Source organism: Monopterus albus, unplaced genomic scaffold (assembly GCF_001952655.1).
Source record: "Monopterus albus unplaced genomic scaffold, M_albus_1.0 scaffold458.1, whole genome shotgun sequence".
Lineage (NCBI taxonomy): Eukaryota > Metazoa > Chordata > Actinopteri > Synbranchiformes > Synbranchidae > Monopterus > Monopterus albus.
This window is the reverse complement of record NW_018128338.1, coordinates 266,803-289,295: the sequence shown is the minus strand read 5'-3', so window position 1 is coordinate 289,295 and position 22,493 is coordinate 266,803. Positions and strand designations below refer to the sequence as shown.

General features: G+C 41.4%; 3 protein-coding genes across 4 annotated transcripts; all 3 read left to right on the top strand.

The window, feature by feature from the left end:
- The first annotated feature begins 6 nt into the window (after positions 1–6).
- On the top strand, positions 7–13,218 carry LOC109952416 (procollagen galactosyltransferase 1-like). Of its 2 annotated transcripts, none has more exons than XM_020587487.1 (12): positions 7–796; positions 4,009–4,121; positions 4,419–4,536; positions 4,977–5,111; positions 7,845–8,049; positions 8,142–8,261; positions 9,623–9,699; positions 9,776–9,882; positions 10,213–10,345; positions 10,871–10,998; positions 12,367–12,573; positions 12,707–13,218. In XM_020587487.1, exons 1-12 carry the CDS (start codon positions 671–673, stop codon positions 12,975–12,977), a joined length of 1,740 nt encoding a protein of 579 aa, XP_020443143.1. In that variant the 5' UTR covers positions 7–670; the 3' UTR covers positions 12,978–13,218. The 2 variants fall into 2 exon arrangements, with proteins under 2 accessions (XP_020443143.1, XP_020443142.1); XM_020587486.1 differs by lacking the exon at positions 7–796 and adding an exon at positions 1,041–1,319 and having other exon boundaries at positions 4,011–4,121.
- Positions 13,219–18,362: 5,144 nt separating this feature from the next.
- Positions 18,363–19,339, top strand: LOC109952396 (nucleoredoxin-like protein 1). Its single transcript, XM_020587453.1, is given in 4 exon segments — positions 18,363–18,598; positions 18,709–18,798; positions 18,990–19,064; positions 19,066–19,339. Coding segments are annotated over 4 exon segments (600 nt in total). The 3' UTR covers positions 19,265–19,339.
- Positions 19,340–20,870: 1,531 nt separating this feature from the next.
- Positions 20,871–22,488, top strand: LOC109952397 (nucleoredoxin-like protein 1). Its single transcript, XM_020587454.1, has 4 exons — positions 20,871–20,929; positions 21,254–21,506; positions 21,736–21,825; positions 21,959–22,488. Exons 2-4 carry the CDS (start codon positions 21,271–21,273, stop codon positions 22,311–22,313), a joined length of 681 nt encoding a protein of 226 aa, XP_020443110.1. The 5' UTR covers positions 20,871–20,929; positions 21,254–21,270; the 3' UTR covers positions 22,314–22,488.
- Positions 22,489–22,493: the final 5 nt, after the last annotated feature.

Here is a 22,493-nt window from a genome sequence, read left to right as displayed (position 1 = left end):
AACATTCAGTGAAGGAAACTGTCAATTTGTCAGCTATAGCTAGAGGTGTTTTAACCACAAAATGCATATTCATTCAAATCACATAATTTAAGGAAAAAGGTCAAAGAACATCACCTAACTGCACCTCTGCTGTTATTTTATAATTTAGTATATTAGAGGTGAAACAATCAATGGTCAATAAAAAATTAATCCACAAACATGCTGATTCCAAAGAGAGGGCTGGTTGCTTTTCCCTGCTTTGCATCACAGAGACATTTTTAATTTTGGTTCGTGGGCTACTTTGTTCAGGCAAAACTAATAACATTAAGACTCCACTCTGGGGAAACTGGCTATTTTATGACCTTTTATAGACTAAACAACTAATAAAGTAATTGAAAAAGTAGTTGATACTTCAATCAGTAATGAAAATAGTTCATGAAAACATACCAGACCTATTGCGTGATAATTAGAAGGACAGAAAAGAAAAACCATCAATTAACTTTTCTCCAAAATGTTGTATATTTTCACTTCTCCAGGCTTCTAATCTTCTTCACAGAAACAAGAGAAGAAGAACTATCTTGGGCAGACCTCCTCACAACACTTCGGTTAGACAATTTGCCTCTTTGTATGGGCTCCACTGCTGCCAGACCGACCCAACAGAAAGCCCGAGGCCCACAGGACACTGGGACACATGAACACGCCCATATGGCTTTCTAGCTTTCTATGGACTACAGCTGGAGCTGCTTTTAAAGGGGAAGACATAGTATTTATTACAGGGGGAAGCACAGCAGTCCACTGGGTCTACAACGATAAAAAAGGTTTTGTGTAAAATAGAAGTCATGCTTTTAGCCACACCTAACAGAACTCCTCGATATTATTTTCACCAGGTAAACAAGACCCAGAAACGCGGGCCTGGAGCCGTGTTTTAAGAACATCGAGTTCCCTTTCCAGGCCAGACCCGCCCTTTAATTCCGCCAGCCCCGCCATGTATTCACTGTCGGCATAACACAACAGCGGGACCGAGCCGGACTCTCGGCTTCCACATCCTCTCCTCCCCACATCCTCTCTTCCTCTCCATCCTTCTCTCTCCGCCGTGTCGCCAGCGAGAGTCTCTCCCCTGCCATGCTCCGGGTCACCTCGCTGTTGCCTGCCCTGCTGTTCGTTCTCCTGCCGGGCCTGAGCCGGGGATATTTCCGCGAGGAGCGCTGGAGCCCCGAGTCTCCGCTCCTCGCTCCCCGGGTCGTCATTGCGCTAGCCTGCCGCAACTCGGAGCACTCTCTGCCGCTATTCCTCGGCACCATCGAGCGTCTCAATTATCCCAAGGACCGCATCGCGCTGTGGTGAGTGTCATCGTTATTAACCCTCAGAATAAGCACGAAAACACGTTACTATGAGGGGGATGTCAGACTATATCAGAACTTTTATAAGTATTACCGCATATTAATTAAACTGTGATTTAACGTCAGTGTGAGGTCATTGGAGACACGTCAAACCCACATAGAAATAATGGAGAGTACTTAAGAGTGAGAATCACGCTGTGTTATAATGAGACGTAGGGAAACGCGTGAGTGGAGCGTGACTCTCCACGCACCGCGGCGCTTCACACTTTGGTCCCCGGCAGCGGAGCACGGAGGGCGGGTTGCGGCAGCAGAGTGGTGCCCACGGAAAGTTCCACTGAGGCAAAGACCTTCTCACTCATCGCCACTCCGTGTTCCCTCTCCACCCCACCCACGTCCCTCCCCTCCCGTCTTCTCTTTCCACGTCTTCATTCTTGCAGAGAACAAAACCAGTATTGTTGTAAAATGTTTTTAAATGTTAATTGGCACTTGAACTGTCTAAATTTGGTATAATATCCTGTCCTAAACGCTCCTGCTGGGCCCAGCTTCCTTTACCCCGGGCTGATTTTCTGCCACCCAGCCCCCAGCCTTCCAGATCATTCTTGTTTCCCCTTCTCACTTCCTCTTCTTATTTTGAGCTCATCCTAGCGGGTTTGTTTTCACAGACAAAGTTAATCTTCTCATCAGCATTCAGAACTGACAGGTTAGATTATATTTCTTTGCAACCCAGTGACCCAATTAAGGCAAATGGTATTAGCCTCAAGCAGAGTTGGGTTTTTTTTTTTTTAAATGTGACTGTGAGTTTGGGATGAAATTAATCTTATTCATAGAATAGGCTGTGCCTGACCTAAAACTGAACCTTTTCAGGTGGGAGCTAGAGATTCAAGTGTCTGTGTCTCTTTAAATAAGCCAGACTTTTTCATTTTATCAGAGCCAGAAGTTCAGCCTGTGTCTAACTATATCCATGCAGCAGCCTGAGCTCAGTTTTCTGTGTGGTGGTTTTGATCTACAACATGTCTCTTTCTCAGCTGAAGAACTGAATTAAAAGAAGTTTAGAAATGCAGCTATGGAAAACATGAACTGAGCTGCTAGTAAGCATCCTGTCAATACCTGCACTTAGTGTGTCAGATTAAGATGAGCTACTTGGCAAGGAGCAGTGTTGACACACAACCATGCAGATTGGCTAGTGGTACATGTGTGCTCTGCAGGGACATACTGGATGGGTCTGCTGGAATCTCAAATATTTACTCTGCAGAAATCCTTTTTTTTATTCACAACCTCTGTTTGTTCAAAACACAGAGCCAAAAACAAATAGAGAGCAAAAGTTAGACAGATGCAAAGGGAGAGGAAGAAGAAGATGTTGACTCTGTTGCATGTCGGTGCAGGGATGGCACTGCTGTGTTAAAACGCCACAGACGGTGGGGAAAATAACACCTGCGTCGCGCCAACTGTCACTCACTACAACATGACAAGGATGGAAGTAAATCCATATTTGCACAGTCCTTTCCACTCTTGCTCTGTCAGTGTTACCTCCCCCTCCATGACACACGCTGGGATTTGTTGTGATAACGCAGACGAATGCGACGCCTACCCTCCTCGGCCTCTGCTGTTTGTTTCTGGTCTTCTCTGTCCACGACAGATGTTAACCCACTATATACTGATATTAGCATACTTGTTTTGGGCTGCAAAGAACCGTTGTTTTCCTGAATGAATGATTCGCCAGATGTTTCTGAATAACGGTGTAGTTTATAAAGTATCAGAAACAAGTGAAACCTATCCGGTACAATCTTCCACAGCCCGAGGTGGCACCTACAAGTTGCTTGTTTTGTCCAAATCTACATGTAGCCAAGACAACAGAGAAAAGCAGCAAATAGAGTCAATTTGCTCAGTTATCAGTGTTTATGCATTCATTTGGATTTACTGTTTTAAGGACATCCATAAACAGTGTTTAAAAATGTGCAAATATTTGGCGCTTTTGCTTGACAAGTCATCATTTGATAAAACCTCTTATTCCTTATTTTCTGTTCAGCATTACTTTTATTTGTCACATTATTTAAATTTGTCAGTACTGGCCAGACTAAACTATTTATTATTTCATGTATAAGCTGATTCTCAAAATATATTTCCAGAAAATGTACAATGTCAGGATACAAATCTTAAGATTAGACTTTGATAATAATTCAGCTCAGTGTATTAGCCAGTACTGAATAGGAACCAGTGGGGGTTTTTTACATTAATTTAAAATCTAAAACCTACACATCACTTGTATCACGTCTTACTATAAGTTGAATTACTGTTTATGTAGAGACATTGGCTCACTGCAGTAAATGAATGAGGCTTCTGCTGTGAGCCTGCTATTTGAGTGACAGGATAATAGCTGCCGATAAATAAGGCAGTGTCATGCGCGGGGGGTTGCTGTGGTGCTCAAAATTCACTCACGGGCCCATTGCCACTGAATTTTACAACAACTGTCTGTGACCAATAAACTGTTTTTATGAGGATCATTAACATCAGGATCGGTACTGCTCCAGCGTATCAGATGAGTTTAATATGTTGTTGCTGTAGTCTAATATTCCACATATTGTCATAAAGGATCTCATCCGTGTGTCCACCCCTGAGCCAAAGTAACACCGGAGCATTGCTCTGCAGATCAAGGTGCACTCTTTGCTTATGGTCACTTTCATCCTCCCACAGGGTGGCGACAGATCACAACGTAGACAACACCACGACCATCCTGAGAGACTGGCTCATCAAGGTGCAGAATTACTATCACTATGTAGAGTGGAGACCTGACGATAAATCCAGGTACGAGCGAGCGAGTGTGTGCATGCCTCTCTATGGTTGGACAAAGTTAAGTTTAGAACCATAGTTAAGAGGACATTCTGACCAGTTCTCACACCTTCAGGTGGCTGTAGGATTCAGGTTAGACTAAGGTTTAGGTTAGGGCCAGAGTAAGGGTTGGGGTTAGACATTTAGCTGCAGTAGTTAATGTTAGAGTAAGGGCTAGAGAATGCATTATGTCAGTGAGTGTTGTTACAGCTATAGAAAGACCAATGTGCGTGATGATGAGCACACTTCTGAATGTGTGTGTGTGTGTCTCAGTGCCTACGAAGACGAGCTGGGGCCTAAGCATTGGAATAATCTCCGCTACGAACATGTAATGAAGCTCCGTCAGGCAGCGCTGGACATTGCGCGTGAGATCTGGGCCGACTACCTCCTGGTATGTTATCATCCACTCAGCAGCCTCTTAGCTTCTTATCATGTGCTCTAAGTGATGCCAGTTGTGTTTGAAGAGTTAAGTGCGGTAAGCTGATTCGTAGCAGTCAACTCTCTAAAGAGCCACCTATCATCTGTGTCAGCTTAAGCCTGTTCACGGTTAGGGGGTGAAAATGTGGAGATGAGAAAGCAAAGCTCAAAGTTTCACTTAGAAAAGGAAAGTGACAAAAAATGTGAACAAATATTATGGCTGGAGAGAATACATGTATAGAGCATACTGCCGGTACAAGTACAGTCTGTTGGGGAGGGTTGGTGAAAAAATCGAAAGGAGATCACACTGTTGCTGTGGCTCAATTCATCACCGAGAGGCAGCGGGAGACATTTTGTATGTGCTTGTTTGTGTGTGATTCTTGTCAGTATTGCGCCCTTCTCTTCCAACTGCAGGTTGCTGACTGTGACAACCTGCTCACCAATCAGGATGTGTTGTGGAAGCTGATGAGGGAGAACAAGACCATCGTAGCGCCGATGCTGGAGTCCAGAGCTGCATACTCCAACTTCTGGTGCGGTATGACTTCACAGGTACTGCAGATGTTTTCGATTGAGCTGTTTACCACTAACACCTGGCTCCCAGCTTTAAGTACTCCTCACAGATCCTTCGCTTCCTTTGCAGCAAATACGCTGGGTATGTGGTAGCTGATACGGTATGGGTGTGGTTTAAATATTCTGCTGGCATTTGGGACTAATATATTATGCATTAACACCTGTGACAGCCAGATGGTAAAGACAGGAATAAATGCAATACCTACAATAAAAGTATTTTAAAAATACTGCAGCAAGAGATTAGAAGTTGCATTAAAGATTTACAAGATATAAGGTCACGACACTCAGCAAGATGCTTTTTAAGTGCCCATAAGACTATTACACAAATATTATGTACAGGCTTAAAATGATGAACTGCATGTTAGTACAGCTCTGGAAAAAGTCGAGGGCATTTTTTTAAAAGCCCATCATTAAGTCTGTGAGTTACTGATTGCGACTAATGTATCAATTTTCAGGCAGTGCTGCTGAATAATAAGACATATCTCCTTCCACACTGGAAACACAGAAATATAATTTCATAAGAATTGTGCACTTGATTAGTTTTTCCTATGCATGAGGAAATTGAGTTTGTGAAATAAGTTGCTTTAAGTACACCAGAAATGACCTGTCTGTAAATCAGTTGAAGGCGATAGAGCAGTGTTTTGTATTAGTGTAGAGTTCCCCCTCCGATTACTGCACAGGCACTGTTTGTTCTGATAAATCTAAAATTGTAAATGAAATGGTAAATAATTTGTTGTGTCTCACAGGTGAGTTGAAGTCTCACTGATTTTGATGTAACATAATATTTGCTTTTAATAAAGGTTCCTGGTATGAGTCAATTACATGGCGGTACACAAAGGACCCACCCAGAACACTGCCTCTAATTTGCTCCACCATCTCAGTCTGTTACTGGTGTCTTTCATTTGAAGAACCTTATTAACAATCTCATTAAACATTATTTTTCCATAATGATTAGATAATGTGAAAGTGAAAATAGCTTTCTTGAATGTGCTGACTCCCTAGTGTCATTACAGCTACAGTCATGCCCAAAAAATATTGGCACCCCTGCATTTCTGTCAGATAATGCACGACTTCTCCCAGAAAACCGTAGCAATCACAAATTCTTTGGTATTCTCGTGTTTATTTCCTTTGTTTGCATTGGAACAACAAAAAAAGCAGAGAAAAAAAATCTGATCCATTTCACACAGAACTCCAAAAATGCACTGGACAGAATTACTGACACCCTCAGCTTAATATTTGGTAGGACACCCTTTAGACAAAATAATTGAAATCAATCTCTTCCTGTAACCATCAGTGAGTTTCTTCCACCTCTCTACTTGTATTTTGGACCACTCTTCCTTTGTGAACTGCTCCAGGTCTCTCAGATTTGAAGGGTTCCTTCTCCCAGCTGCTGCTCTGAGATCTCACCACAGGTGATTTATGGGATTTAGATCAGGACTCATTGCTGGCCACTTCAGAACTCTCCACCTGACTGTCTGAAACCATTTCTGGTTTTTAAGTCTGCTTTGGGCCATTGTCCTGTTGTAAGACCCATGTTCTCTGACAGAGACCCAACGTGGTCTTCAGATTTCATAATGCCAAACACACAGTCAAGACTTCCAGTGGCTGAAGCAGCAAAGCAACCCAAAAACATCAGTAAGCCTCCACCTACCTGACTGCAGGGACCGTGTCTCTTCTCTTTGAAGGCCTCATTTCGTTTTCTGAAAGCAGTAGAATGATGTGCTCGACCAAAAAGCTCTATTTTAGTCTCTGTGGCTTCCTCGGGTACGTTTTGGCAAACTCTAATCTGGCTTTTTTATGTTTCTGTGTCAGCAGTGGGTCCCCCTGGGTCTCCTACCATAGCGTCCCTTTTCATCCAAATGGTGACAGATAGTGTGAGCTGACACCGTTGTGCCCTGTGCCTGCAGGTCAGCAGTCAAAACAATCCTCTGTTGTAAACTATCATCTATTTTCCTCTTTCGTCCACATCCAGGTAGATTAGCTACAGCGCCATGGGCTGTAAGCATCTTGACCATGTTGTGCACAGTGGACACAGGAACAACCAGATCTCTGGAGATGGACTTGTAGCCTTGAGATTGTCCAGACTTTTCCACTATTGTGTTTCTCAGATCCTCAGACAATTCATTGCCCTTCTTTTCTCCTTGCTCAAGTTTGAGTCAACTTTTCTCCATTTTAACTGGCTGCAAGTGTGATTTCTATATTGCCAGCACCTGTTGCTCCAGGTGAGTTTCATTCCAAATTAAAGGAGCATCCCATGCTTGAAATACAACTATTTCTGATGATTTTGAAAAGATGCCAATAATTTTGTCCAGTGCATTTTTGGAGTTCTGTGTGCAATGGATCAGATTTACCTTTTTCTTCTCCTTTTTTTGTTGTTCCAATGCAAACAAAAATGAAATAAACTTGGGAATACCAAAGAATTTGTGATTGCAACAGTCTTCTGGGAGAAGTGGTGTGTTATCTCACAGAAATGCAGGGGCGTCAATATATTTGGCCATGACTGTATAATATGATTTTGATCAAACTTGCTCACTCTCTCACCCTGCCTTTTTTTTTTTTTTAAGCGATCACAACCAAATTGATGTTGTATTAATTTCAGTAATAAAATATGGAGTTTCAGGTATGGCATTTCTATAGCGTTTGCCCTGACAGCTTTTTGTTTCACCTGAAGACTGTATATAACTGTACAGTGGCCGTGTGTGCTCCTGGCAGGGTTACTACAAGCGTACACCAGCCTACATGCCCATCCGTAAGCAGGAACGTCGTGGCTGTTTCGCTGTGCCAATGGTTCACTCAACCTACTTGGTGGACCTACGGAAACAGGCCTCCCGTCAGCTGGCATTTTATCCACCACACCCAGAGTACAGCTGGGCCCTGGACGATGTCATCGTCTTTGCCTACTCAGCTCGCATGGCAGGTGAGATCACAGGAGTAACAGACTCACTATCTGTAGGGCTTGTTAAACATCTTTGTGATCCATCACCATGTTTTACCTTTTGTTTCTCTTAGATGTGCAGATGTATGTTTGCAACAAAGAAACTTACGGGTATTTCCCAGTGCCAATGCGCTCCCACGCTTCCTTGCAGGACGAGGCAGAGAGCTTCTTGCATACCCATCTTGAGGTCATGGGTGAGTCAAGGGTTGTGTCTGAAATCACTCATTCACTGCTCCCTGTATAATGCAGCCCAAGGAGTTCACTCAGTAGCGTACACCAAATTGAGATTTCGGACACTTAATAATCATCATCACTTTGCCTCATCACTAACAGCTGTAGAACTGTTCGAAGGTAATTTTCTATGTGATAAAATGTGAAGTATTGCATTGTGGGATTGTTAGCAGAATGTTCCATTGTGGAACTTTTAAGTGCACTATATAGTGGATAGATTTACACACAGACAGCTTTCAGACACCACTGTTCAGATGCATTGTGGGATTGTTAGCAGAATGTTCCATTGTGGAACTTTTAAGTGCACTATATAGTGGATAGATTTACACACAGACAGCTTTCAGACACCACTGCAACATGGCGAACTTGGGATATAGTGAATAGGGAGCGATTTTGGACATAGCCGAGAGGTCAGGAAGTGCTCAGAAAGACCATAATAATGTGTTCTGCAACTTCAGGAGAAGGGTGTGAGCTTTCTTTTGAAGGAACACTTACACAGACACTAGGCTGTGATTACAGCAGATTGCCTTTTATACAAAAGAATTGATCTGCAGTTATTCCAACTTTTTCTGTCACTGGCTGTATCATGTCGGCCTGGTCTGCAGGTTTGCATTCCCAACTTGTGTTGTGCTAAACTGTTTTTTTGATATACCTGTTATGAAAAAGCAAGACAACTTTACTTGGTTGAGTTATAGAGTGATGGCTTCACCAGTTAGCAGTGTGCAGTAATACGCATATTTAATTAGACGTAGTGAATGTACCAGTGCTGAAATGTTTCTGCAGCCATTTTCTTTTGTTAAAAATGTTGACATGATAGACATGGGGAGCTGCTCAGATGCAGGACACAAATTTGTGTGTTCTTAAAAAAGCGTGTGCCACTAACATTCAAAGGAAATGTAGTGACAGATTAGGTGTGGCCCTGTATTTCAGGGAAGGTGTTCATACCAAGGTCTTCCAAAATACATTCCATGTTATCAGAGTGAAGGTGGTGTGCTACTGAAGCTCTTTATTAAGTTCACTTGATCAAAGCATTACACACAACTGTGTATACTGCACTATACTCTTTGTACACTATTACTCTACACATTACAGATGAGGAAAGCCCAAACGTATGGGGCTGTGAAACCTACAGAATTATTAAAAATTGTAATTTCTCTATGCATACTCATCTTGCTAAATTATAGTGTGTAAAATCAAAGCCAAAGTTAAACTCTGGTTCATTTTGGGAGCTTCCTGTGACTCCCATGGACCCCTGTGGTTCTCTGGACCACATTTTGGGACTCCCTGTTGTCTTCGTAACCTTTCCCTCTTTTTTCTTTCAAAGTCAAAAATCCTCCGTTGGAGCCATCCACTTTCCTGTCTGTTCCTCCCAGGCAGTCCAACAAGATGGGCTTTGATGAGGTACGTGTCCTCTCTCACACACAAACACGCAGTACCTTAAGCGTGCATTAGACGTTTTGCATTTGTGTGCACCCAGGTGTTTATGATAAATCTGGTGCGGAGAGCTGACCGTCGTGAACGAATGCTAAGATCTCTGTACGAGCAGCAGTTCAGCTGTAAGGTTGTTGCTGCTGTGGATGGCAAGTACGTTTATCATCTTCTTCTTCCTCTCACACTGTCTGCCTTTCTGATTTGTGCCTTTGCAGCATGTGGTGTCGACTGATGTAGGGAGGCAGGGCTGAGGCAAACAGCCGGGTGTAAAGTAGCAGGGTGTGTGCTGCTCTTTAAAGATTCCCTGAACATCATTTTATCTTATTTGGAGAAACTATAACTCTAATCTGGTGTCATGTTTTATATATTTGATTGTGTCTTCTCGGCTCTTGTCTTGTGGATTTTTATTCACCCCTCTGCTTCACATTCATATAATTTGTTTCCATCTCTAATTGGGTTGTTCATCCCCTCTGTTTCTCTCAGAGCTCTGAACAAGTCTGATATAGAGTCTATGGGGATTAAGATGCTGCCAGGCTACAAAGACCCCTATCATGGTCGACCTCTCACCAAGGGCGAGCTGGGTTGTTTCCTCTCTCATTACAACATCTGGAAGGAGGTGAGATGCTTAGATAGGCCTCAGGCTTCCAGGTCTACCTGTGCCTGCTAGATAATGTTTACTCCTGCAGAACACAGTTGCTCAGGTTATGTGAGGAAAGGCAGCCTGGTGGAAGTAATGAGCTCGTTTTATTTATACTTCAATAAATGTGCAGGTGTTTTGTGAACTTCATTTTTAGCAGCTGGATGTTTCTCCTGAAGAGATTTGTAGGTAGTTACATATCTGTCATGTTTCAGTTGTAAGAAAAGAAAATGTATTGTTCTGTGGATTTCAAAAAGTGCTGCTTTTCTGCATGGCTTTCTTTATAAGTCAGGTAGGATTTCACTAATGAGCACAACACGAATTTGAAGCATAAAATATTGTTGCCATTACTTAATAACTCTAAAAAAGGACCCTGAATGTTGCCAGTGAAGGATTTTCAAACTTTTTGCATCATACTAATGCTTGATCAGGCTATATGCTATTAATCAGGCTCACAGCATCTCACAGCACTGAAATGCTCTAAATCCATACGTGTGTGTTTAGATCATAGACCGTGGTCTGCAGACCTCCCTGGTCATCGAGGATGACCTCCGCTTCGAGGTGTTCTTCAAGCGTCGTCTGCAGACGCTGCTGCAGGAGGTGACAGCAGAGAAGCTGGACTGGGATCTCATGTGAGTGACGCTTCAGTGGGCAGAAGGAAAACACAGCGTAGTAAACAGAGAGGATTATCATCCCCCAGCAGTGAAATCCATCCATCTGTCACACATGGTATTTCAGACACCACTGTTCAGATGCTGAAATCACTTGTGGAAATAATGCATCTTATCATCCCAGAACTAAGCACTGTGCTCCAGTGTTCTCACTTTATCAGTGAGTCACCCAAAGGTCACTGTCTCAGAAGAGCAAGGTGGGAGGACTTATCTCTGAATGGCCTGTCGATTTTTCACTGTAGTAAGTGCTAGATGAATTTGAGTACCTTCAAGGCTCAGATGGACATAGAACACCTTTATCCTCTTTTGTAATGAGCATTATAAAGTTTTTTTCCCAAATAAAAGGTTAACAGCACAAGCCTGTATACATGTAAGGATAGTTTTGATAGGAAACATCCAGTCACTGAGCTTAACATTCTGCCACATGCACCACTAACAGCAACCTACTGTAGGATAGGAACTGCTGTATAAAGACCTAATAACATGTTCAGTGGTTTACATCATTTCACTTTTGAATTTTAAGTCAGTTTTTGATGAAGCAAGAAGCTGACATCTTCTGCACAGCAACAGAGGCTCATGAATATTGTATTATTTAGAGCCATTTGTTACTACAGTACTAAACTGGCTAAAAACCTTAGTTCTCAGTATCAGAGGGATGTCCTGCTCAAGTTTTTTCTGGCCTCGATATGGATCCGATTCCTTTAATATTAAGTGTCTGCTGATACAGATCCAATAATTAAATTTACCTACAGTAAATTCTCCTTAAATATCTGACATACTGACATTGAAATGAATCTGACACACTGTGTGTTTCAGGAGCTTCTTCATCTAAATACTGGATTAGGTCTTGGTTCCAAAATTTTAAGTTTATTATCTTAAAGTATTGAAATGATTGATTATTGATATAACTAGGAGCTGGTCAATACCCTCTCAGAACTACAGATTCATTACGGGGCAGATACTAACTGCTACTTCGTGTCCGTATGTGAACACACAGCTTCTGTTGTAGCACCATTGGATAAAAGCATAAAACTTACCATGTCTACACCAAAAGCACAGCATGTGCAACTTGCAACATCTTGTGTGCACATCGCGGGAGGCTCACCCGAGCATAGGAAGCGCTAGGTGTACAGAAACGCATAGAATTGCCCACAGAAACACTATGGTCCAAAACTCTGGCAATGACAGAATTATTGGCTGTGGCTACACTTTCATGTACTGTATACTTTTTAGCGTTACAAATGCTGTCGTTCCTGGGTCCCTAATTGTGTGCTTGTTGATGCTTGCTAATTTTTTATATTAATTATCATTCCTAACACCCTTGTACAGTTACATCGGACGGAAGCGCATGCAGGTGGACCATCCAGAGAAGGCTGTACCCAACATCCACAATCTGGTGGAGGCCGATTACTCTTACTGGACGCTGGGCTACATGTTGTCATTACAAGGAGCTCAGAAGCTCATCAAGGCCGAGCCTCTGAGCAAGATGCTTCCTGTTGATGAGTTCCTCCCTGTCATGTACAACAAACATCCAGTGTGAGTATAGCCCTGCCGCTGCCTTCATTTTCTCTCTTCTCTCTGTTTCTCTTATCTGTCTCCTCTGTGTGATTCTGTCCTGAAGCGCTCTTGTTAATCTAATCACATCCTCCCCGCTCCTCTCAATCCTCAGTTCAGAGTACATGGACCACTTTGAGCATAGGGACCTGCGTGCATTTTCTGCTGAGCCTCTTCTGGTGTATCCAACCCATTACACTGGAGACACAGGCTACATCAGTGACACGGAAACATCTGTGGTCTGGGACAACGAGACGGTCAAGACAGACTGGGACCGAGCCAAGTCGAGAAAAACTCAGGAGCAGGAGGAGCTAAGCTTCGAGGCCCAGAACTCTGATGTACTGCAGTCTGAGCTGGAGAACTGGAGCGTACGGGATGAGCTGTGATGAAGAAGAGAGGAGGTGAGGAGGAGGGAGAGAGGCCTCTGGCATACAGAGATAAGGATGAGGGAGATAGAACAAAGCTGTGATAGTAGAGGGAGGCAATATAACAGAAAGCAGTAGAAGAGGCAGGAAAGGCAGAGGACACAGGAACAAATGCTTTGCTTTGAACATTTGTTTCCACTGCTGGAAACAGAACTGATGAAGCCTCTCGGATGAGAGGTGAAACGTCTTCAACCTAGAAATCTAGTCCAGTTGATTTTTTCCAGATTACTATGACCTGGATGACTGAGAATCTGCACAGACATTTGTTTCCACTATTTGATTTTTCTCTAAGAGAGGAGGTTAGATGTAGAGTTAACTCTTGAAGAGTCAGCTAGCAGCTTCTGTTTTATTTATTGCATCCAAAGCACATCCCTTGACCACAGCCTGGCCCATTCATAATCCCATTACTTTCATCATGTTTGTGCCCAGACTCATCCCAAACAGTATACTCCATAAATTCTGCTAAACAAATTGATCTATTTCAGATTCCTCTGGTATTTCTCTAAATGACTGCTGCTAACATTTCAACTGTCCAGCACATTTTCACACCACCAAAATGTCACATGTTTACATATCAAAGCCACAGAATATCTTGGGTTTAAAATGGGAGCTTCTGTAGTATAAAAAGATTTTATTAGAGTGCTTTGTGTGCAGATTATAAAGCTGTCATGGAAACAACTAGGGGTGGGAGGAAAGAAATCGATTCACAAAAGAATCACAGTGTATATTTTCTGTGATTCTGAATTGATTCACAAATGCTAAAAATTGATTTTTGCAATATTGCATTACCACATTACTCGGCAATTTGATACATAAAGATCATTTATAGAAAGGTTGAGGGTACGCTCAATGGAAGTGGATACAGCATGGTGCAAATTCATTCATTCCACCACTTGACTTAAAAAATATCAATATCTTACGCCTAATTATTATGGTCTATTAAGGAAAAACAAAATCCTAGTCCTCCTCTTCAACTTCCAAGTCCGAATGCAGTCAAATCGAGAATAAACTTCAAGTTCAACAAGAGTTTCCTACAGATTCCTACCCCTAGAAAAAACAGAATAGACTCTCTCACTAGTTCTCAGTCAGGTTTTTTAAACCCATAAAACACATCAGTGCCTGTCTGCAACCCCAAATCATCAGTTGCCTATATCTACTGGTTGTAATCAGTTTTTCCAAACAATGACTTGTCTTGCTTTATTTTTATAATTGTTCCAAAGAAGTAAAATTATCCAGTAAATAACAAAAAATGCAAGAAAAATGATTTATAACTTTGTGTGGAACAAAAGTTTTTGCTTTCCTCTTTTGTTAATTATCTTGGGACACACTGTGGAGTCCCAACCCCCAGGTTGGAAACCACTGCCCAGTCTTCTTCTTTAACTCCATGCTGTTTAGTTTACTTACAAGTAGCCAGTTTGATATTTATTATATATTTTTAACCTCACTTATTTCTGTCACTCATGAATGTATTGGTGTTTTCTTTTCTTTACACTTTGGTAACAACTGTTTGGTTTGTATTTTTCCGCTCGCTGCATATTGCAGTTTTACCCCAAACTTGCAGCTTTTATTGCATTTTTTTTTTGTTAAAGATCAGAAAAACAAATGTTTATATATTTTTAGTAACTCTTCATGTTTTGTCTTTGCTCTCTGAGTCTTTTTTTTTTTTTTAGCTAAAGAACAAATAAAAAAAATTCATGATGGAAAGCTTTTTTGGTTTTTGTCATTTTTTTTTTTTTTTTTTTTTTTTACATGCGTAGCTAAGGTTAGAGTCCCTCGAGGCTCAGTTAAAAGTGCACGGTAGCACTGACATGTTAGAACACCAGAAGCTAAAACATCAAAATACCGTCTGGACTGCATCTCACTATATCTGGTGAGATTTCTTTTAATTAGTGCCTCCTCCATTACGTTTACACAGATGATCTCCTATTCACTGCTGACCTCTGAACAATCACCCCGCTGTTCTCAGTGTTACAGTTTCATCATATTTGCATCCAACATAAGGATTTTGCCACTAAATTGGAAAAAATGTCAATCATTCTTCTGCATGTTTGAGAACCAACATTATTTCAGTCTAAAACACTGAAAATCAGCATGCTAACATGTCAGTGTTAGCTGGTAACATCTACCCTGTTCATCATGTTTGGTTGCTAACATTTGCTGATTAGCACTAAACACAAAGTTGTGTATTCACCCAGAGGGGAGGGAACATGAATATCTTTAGTTAATTTAATGGCATTTCATCCACTAGTTATCCACATCATTCTTGTCACAAGTGGTGGACCCATATTGCCATTTGTGCAGCCGTACTGCTAACAAGCCTAAAAAGCTTTGGTGTGTTTGCTCACGTCTACATTAAGTTCCTGTTTATTATGTCACGGGAGTGTTTGTGTTTGTGTGGCCCATGGCGCATGTCTGTGCGACTCTGACTAATCCTATTGGATCTCTCCCCCCACCTTTATATTTACCTCACCCCTCTCTCTGAGATTAACCAGTGCAAGTGCCGCTGCAGATCAATAGTCACTTCTCGACAGCAGGGCCTGTTGGGGTTTACTAGAACCAGGCTCCACTCAAACAATCGACTTTCTCAGTTCATTTCTTTGATGCTCCACATCCTGGCTGTTAAATCACCTTAATAACAGGTGTGAAATAAACATTATTCTGCTCTGATATAGGAGGTGAGACTCCAACTAGTACTTGATGCTTAAACAAAACATATCTCTTTTTTTTTCTGTCATTCATTCCACCATGTGACTTAAATGTCTGCCCTCTCTTTGCAATCCGTGTGTCCTTTTCTTCATCCTGTCTTTCCTCCCTATTTTCTTCTCCTTAAGTAATAAGATTGCTACTGTTAATCTGGAGTTTTAGGGCCTACAGTGCGCACAGACACACACGAGCAACCTCTGCCCCCTGAATTACAGCTCCGCCACACCTCCAGCTATGTGTAATCTCCCTCAGTAGACCACAGAGTGCAGGGTAGAGAAATTACAGAGAGGAGAGTGAGGAGGCAGTGAAAGGTAAAATAAACTTCACAGGATTTAAGGAAGAGAAGAAAATCAAAGAAAGAAGACAATGGCTTGAAAGTGAGGGAAAACTCTGGATATATTTCTTTTCTTGTGGGAGTCAAGGAGTTTCAAGGTGAGGTAAATTACTTGTGGTATATTCAGCTGCCACAGCACATACAAAGATGGATGGCCTACTAAATTAGTGACTAACAAAACGAAGCAGTGTTGTCAGTATGAATCAGGTGTGATCAATCAGCTTCAGAAAGTGAACTGGATGATTGTGAAATAACTTTTCCAAGTGTATGATTTAAGCTCTGACCTTTCAAAGTCTTACAGTAAATGCTCTTTTTTTCAGGTAAGGTTCAATCCTGCTCAATTTCAAACATATTTCTCCCACATCAGCCTCGGACGTTTTGGTCCACAGTTGTAGTCTGTAATAGATCTGGAACAGGTCAGAGCCAGAGAGCCAAATCTAATTTGTGAGGTTATCGCTGTCAATTTTCAGCCTGCAGCAACTGCTGTGACAGTGAAATACAGGCTGGGTGAGGCAGATAAAGCACATTTCTGAACTGTTAGGCTTGAACTTTATTTTTAAATCTGAAATATGTTTGTCATGTGTGTATTTTTTATCCTTCTCTTGGAAAACACCATCTTATAAATGACTCCATTCTGGCTGAGCTGTAGTGTTGTCTTTATGTTGTGATTTATATTTGGCTACGAAAACTATTGTAACCTACAGACCGGATGTTTTTTAGTAGGCAATGATACAGTCAGTCACTTAGCACCAGTTAAAGAGAACAGCAACACAAACTGTTGCACATAGGTATGGAAATGATTAGGTTTCTAGGCCTATTTTTAATATGCGTGTTTTTGTTTATGCTAAGTGCAACTCAATCAGTCAACCATAAGATGGTGTAGGATACCAGCATGTTCTGAGTAGGCTACATGTATTGAAAACCCAGAATCATACTTAAATCTGCTCCCGTAAAAAGGAGGAAAACCTCAAACAATGACTCAGCATAATCATAAGAGTAGAGTCCATATTTCAGTTTTTATGTAAAGGTAGATCTGCGGCCATGTGGATAACTGAATTATATAGGTTACAATGCTATTTAGACTGGAGTCTTTTTTTTTTTTTTGAAGCTGGTTTAAAATTTATCTGGAGTTGTCACAGCAACAAGCGCTTAAGCCCAAACCTACTGACGTACATGTCCACTGAGGGTTGGTGCGATCATGACCAAGAGTTTAACATTTATGAACTCATTTTCTGATACAAAAGGCATGTTTTTAGAGCTATAATTAAATGTTATAATTATGAATTTAGACTACATCTAGGTTGGTGAAGAGACATTATAGTTGGCTTATACACTTATCACAACATGATTAATATAAAACAAAGTAAAGGTTTGAATATTAAAAATGTTTATCCTCGTGTCAGCATGTTAACCTGATGTAACCTGGAAGACATGTTCTAGATATTGGTGCTATAACAACTGTGCACATTTAGACCATTTAGATAATGCTCACGCCTTCATCTGCAGTGGAAATAAGTAGATGTTTTATGATCACCAACAAATTGTGCTATCAGTCACTCATCAATGTCTCAGCTCACTATACTGTACTATGTGTCTATGTGTGGCCATCACACATAGAGGTGGCAGAGATGCTGTCGTTCATCTGTATATTTCACTAGCTGTTGTTCTTTCCCAGAAGGACACCATTAGGTAAAGGACACAGTTATTTACTCTGATGGAAACAGTGTATTGGGCCTAAACATACACCAGGAGCAGTGGCCATTCATCATGTTGCATTCAAAACATAATCTTTAAGTTTAATAAGCCCTGAAAACATCTTATGAGTTTCTTCTTTATTCGTGTTCAGTCATGAATATTTAATTATAGAGATAAATTCCTACTGTAAGGGGCCCATAGACCACAATGTGAAGCAGCTAAAATCTGTTTTCACAACCTAGAGAAATTCAAAATCCATTCTCCTGCTGCTACAGTGCTGTTCGTGTTCTCTAATACATACATAGATTACTGCTTTATGCCACAGGTTCACACTCATTATCCCTATGTTGTTGAAAGGCATTCTGGGAAAATATAGGAAATCACTAGTTTAGTATAGAGTTCAGCTCCTGGGGATGTACTGAAATTCCATCCAGCAGCGTGAGAGTATCTGAGGGTATATTTTTTCTTTGGGTGTGGATGACATGGATGTTGGCCATCAAATGCGTTAGCCACAATAAAGATGGTATGTGTATACAGTAGCACATACTGTATGTAAACAAATCTGTGATGATCATCCTTTCTCCGGGGTGTCTTTCTCTCTCCTAGCTTTCATCATGGTGGATCTATTCCTTAACCGAGTTCTTGTGGAAAACAACTGGGACCAGGATGAACTCAACACAGAGCGCGAGATCATTGGGATCCTGGAAAACCGCATCCTGATGCTCTTCTTTGCATCTGCGGAGTGTGAAAAGTGTCAGCAGTTTGTACCTGTTCTGAATGACTTTTTTAAGAAGTTGAAAGATCCGGCCTACATTGAATACCCCAAACTGCTCGCACTCGTCTACATTAGGTCTCTATCTTTCCATCTTTGTCTCTCTGATGCAAAGATGTGATGGCATAAACTCACATTCATACTGTTTTCTCATTCATAACATTGCTGTTTCTATATTCTCTCTGCAGCTTGGACCAGGCAGAGGAGCAGCAAGAGAGATTCCTCAAAGAGCTGCACAAAAAAGTTCTGTTTTTGACCTTTGAAGACCCATACAGGACGTAGGTGGATGGTGGGAGAGTTAGAAAAGTCTGATATTCTTTGTGTGTCTTCCCAAATATATGTGTATATTTAACCTGTATAAATGTGTGTATTTAAAATCCCATTAGGTTGTAAAGCACATTGACACCAGTATGAACAAAGTCGGGTTCCTAGTCAAGTCATATTATGTGTGTGTTCCTCCATTTTTCAGGGAATTGCAGACAATATTTAAGGTGAAGGACATTCCAACAGTAGTGGTCCTTCGTCCTGACTGCTCGGTCCTCTCTAAATGCTGTGCAGGACATCTGTCGCTTTGGTTCAGACTGTTTCCATAACTGGCAGGAATCAGCAGAGCTCATTGAGAGGAGCTTCATGCTTAATGAGGAGTTTGAAAACATAAATCTGCGTAGTGCCACCGACCCTGTGAGGAGACTCAAATACAAGACAGAGGATGACAAGAGGAAAAAGAGATGGTGGAAGTTATAGGGGAAAGGCAAAGCTGAAAAATAATATGAGGAAGAGAAAGATACAGCTTGGGATATGAAGCGAAAGGAGGGAGACAAAGGGATGTGGGGGAGAAGATGAAGAGAACAAATGAAAGATAAAAATATACTCACAGGCCACTTTATTGGGAACACCTGTACAATTGTATGCAATTCAATGCAATGCAATGCCTTAACATCTGTGTTTATGAAGCTCAAAATGTTTGGGTTTTTGGTGAAACTGTCATAAATGTATAAATTCAATTATATGTTTATTATTGAGGTCATAGTTAAAGGTGGTGTTGTACTGGACTACATTATATTCAGAGGTGTTCCTAATATTCTGACCCTCTCATGTATGTATCTGGGGTGGACAAAAATATAGAGACATTTCAGAATTATACTACAATTTCTGCTTCTACATATTGTGTCCTTCTGTTTTAGGATTATTACTGTGTCACAAATATGACCAATTCTAGTCAACCAATAACTGAAGTTATCTAAGAGTGACAGGTTTTCAGTTCTGAGAGCAAATGTTATTGTTTTCACACACAGAAACATACATGTACATGAACAGTACACATCTCAGTTATTTTCTGCCTACACTGGCACTGAGCCTCAGAATCCAAATCTACATCAGCACAGATCAATACCTGTGCATCAACAGTGGCTCAAATGACTACATGTAGTGAGAAAGGGGTCACATATGGTACACTGACACACCTAGCTCGTAGTTTTAGTTATCCGACCAGGTAAGTCCAACCAGCTCCAGTTCCAGCAATATCAGGTGGCTGAAGAAAGTTGAATGTCTTGTTGCTGAAGACCAAAACAGAGATGAAACAAACATGAATACTAGACTTGAGTCCATCAGATGAACAGGAACACAACTCCAAAGGGATGCTGATGTAGTTCCATGTCTGCTGGATGTGTACGCCAACACTGCTTGGATCATAATGCATCATGGCTATTGTTTTTTTATTTATTTATATATTTATTGTTTTTTGTACAGCTTTATTTTGTTTTAGTGTTAAACAAAATGGTGCTGGTGTTATATAATTGAAATTCAGATTTCATCACTGGTATATGTTATTTAGTTTAGCATTATTTTTAAATAATTACATATAAGTTGCATTGATTTTCAAAACAACAACAGCCCAAAAAACAATACATTCTCAATCCTGTTAACACAAATTGTGTCTATGTCTCTGCTGTGGTGTCGTGGTCATATTGTGCTGCTCCCCGTAGAGCGAATCTATTACTGACCTAATATTCCCTGTGGCTCTGCACCTCCATTAGTCACTGAATAATAAAGGTCTCACAGTGGCTCACTTCAAATTAAGGCATTTTTATTTATTTTTTAGCATATCTCTCATTCACACTTACACAGTGACTGCAAATACTTCATACCCCTTGTCCCTCTGTCATGCGTGTCTTTCAATCCCTCCCTCAGATACAGGAGAGGGGAGTTGGAGTGCAGTGACACAAAGGAAGAGTGAGGGAGCAACTACAGTAGGTGAAGGAGACGGCGAGTGAACATGATACAAACTGACAGGCTGGGAACCAAATCAAACACGACCCAGGAAGAGTTGAAAAGGGGGGAAAAGCTAATTTTCAAGGCTGTTTTCTTTTGGGATTTGCTGTCTCAGGGGGGAGATAATATTTGTTAGAGGTAAGCAACTGTGAGGATTATCTGATTTAACAGCAAGTAAGATTATACAGGTCACAGTGTGACTGAGTGGAGACATGCTATCTAATTTAATAGTCATCTATATATGTGCAAGATAAGCTTTTTGGAAATGTGGAGACTTTTTCAACCATTCCCATGTATGCTATGGTTGTTAGCCTGTGCTTTCATGTTTGGCAGTGACAGTCATGCACGTGAGAAGCTTCACAACCCTCTGTTTTAGTTTATTCCTATTGCTATAAACTATGCTGTTAAACAAATCTGTGTAAATTATTTTGTAACACTCCCTGTGGCTTCACTAATCCTCAGTTGTCAGCACCGTCCTCATGGTGGATCTGTTCGTTGATCAGGTCCTGGTGAAGAACAACAAGGACCAAGATGAGCTGGACACAGAACGTGAGATTGTCCTGCGTTTGCAGAACCGCATCCTCATGCTCTTCTTTGCATCAGCCATATGTGAGAGCTGCCGGCGGTTTGCTCCCACACTCTGTGACTTCTTTAAACAGCTGACAGATGAGTTTTATGTGGACCGTGCTGCTCAGCTCGTTCTCCTGTACATCAGGTACAACACACAAGCACATTAGTCATCCCAGAGGTGGAAAGTAACTGAGTACGTTTACTCAATTACTATACTGAAGTACAGTTTTGATGTATTTATGCTTGAGTATTTCCATTTTCTGCTACTTCATACTTTTACTCCACTACATTTATTTTGAAAAATTTGATCTTTAGTTACTTTTCTGAATCAGATTTTGTGAATCAGGTGATTTTCCTTTTCCTTCATTCATCAGTTTGGACCAGTCAGAGGAACAGCAAGAAAGCTTCCTCAAAGAGCTGCCTAAGAAGTGCCTGTTCCTGGCCTTTGAGGACCCCTACAGGAGGTGTGTGACACTGGCCACTTAGCTGTGTGCACAACCTGCTGGTGGCTGATTGTAATATAAATACTTAGCTGTGTAAATCCAGTAGCTCTGTGTCTGTGTATGTGTGTGTGTGTGTGTGTGTATGTGTCCACAGGGAGCTGGAGGCCATTTTTAATGTGGAGGAGCTGCCCACAGTGGTGGTGCTGCGTCCTGACTGCTCCGTCGTCATCCCTAATGCAGTGGAGGAGATACTCCGCCTAGGCCCAAGCTGCTACTACAACTGGCGGGAAGCAGCAGAGCTCATCGACAGGAACTTCATGATCCATGAGGACTTTGAGGAGAAGTCCATGTGTAGCTTCACGGACCCTGTGAGAAGACTCAAATACAAGTTGGAAGATGGGAGGAAGAAAAAGAAGAAGAAGAAAAGTCACAGAGGGAGTGGTGGAGGTGGAGATGAAGGTTTGGAAGCAGATAGAAAAGGAGTAGGAGGAGCAGGGTCGCCATGGTGATGGAGACGATTAGTAATTAAAAGTTTCTGCTGGCGCTGCCAGTGTAACACTGCTTTCTTTAGCTAAACAAAAACCCTTTTCAGAAAATACTGATATTTGTCATAATATTCATGAAGCCGAAATGTCAAATGAATGCTATTGCTACTGGCTTTGCTCTTCTATATCAGTTTTAAGCAACAG

What these genes read in the sequence shown, in the direction of transcription:
- LOC109952416 (XM_020587486.1), top strand. Translation starts at nt 1,102, where the DNA reads ATGCTCCGGGTCACCTCGCTGTTGCCTGCCCTGCTGTTCGTTCTCCTG. An exon ending in AAGGACCGCATCGCGCTGTG is followed by an intron (nt 1,320 to 4,010) that starts GTGAGTGTCATC and finishes ATCCTCCCACAG; the next exon opens with GGTGGCGACAGATCACAACG. An exon ending in AAGCTGGACTGGGATCTCAT is followed by an intron (nt 10,999 to 12,366) that starts GTGAGTGACGCT and finishes ACCCTTGTACAG; the next exon opens with TTACATCGGACGGAAGCGCA.
- LOC109952397 (XM_020587454.1), top strand. Translation starts at nt 21,271, where the DNA reads ATGGTGGATCTGTTCGTTGATCAGGTCCTGGTGAAGAACAACAAGGAC. An exon ending in CTCGTTCTCCTGTACATCAG is followed by an intron (nt 21,507 to 21,735) that starts GTACAACACACA and finishes TTCATTCATCAG; the next exon opens with TTTGGACCAGTCAGAGGAAC. An exon ending in TTTGAGGACCCCTACAGGAG is followed by an intron (nt 21,826 to 21,958) that starts GTGTGTGACACT and finishes ATGTGTCCACAG; the next exon opens with GGAGCTGGAGGCCATTTTTA.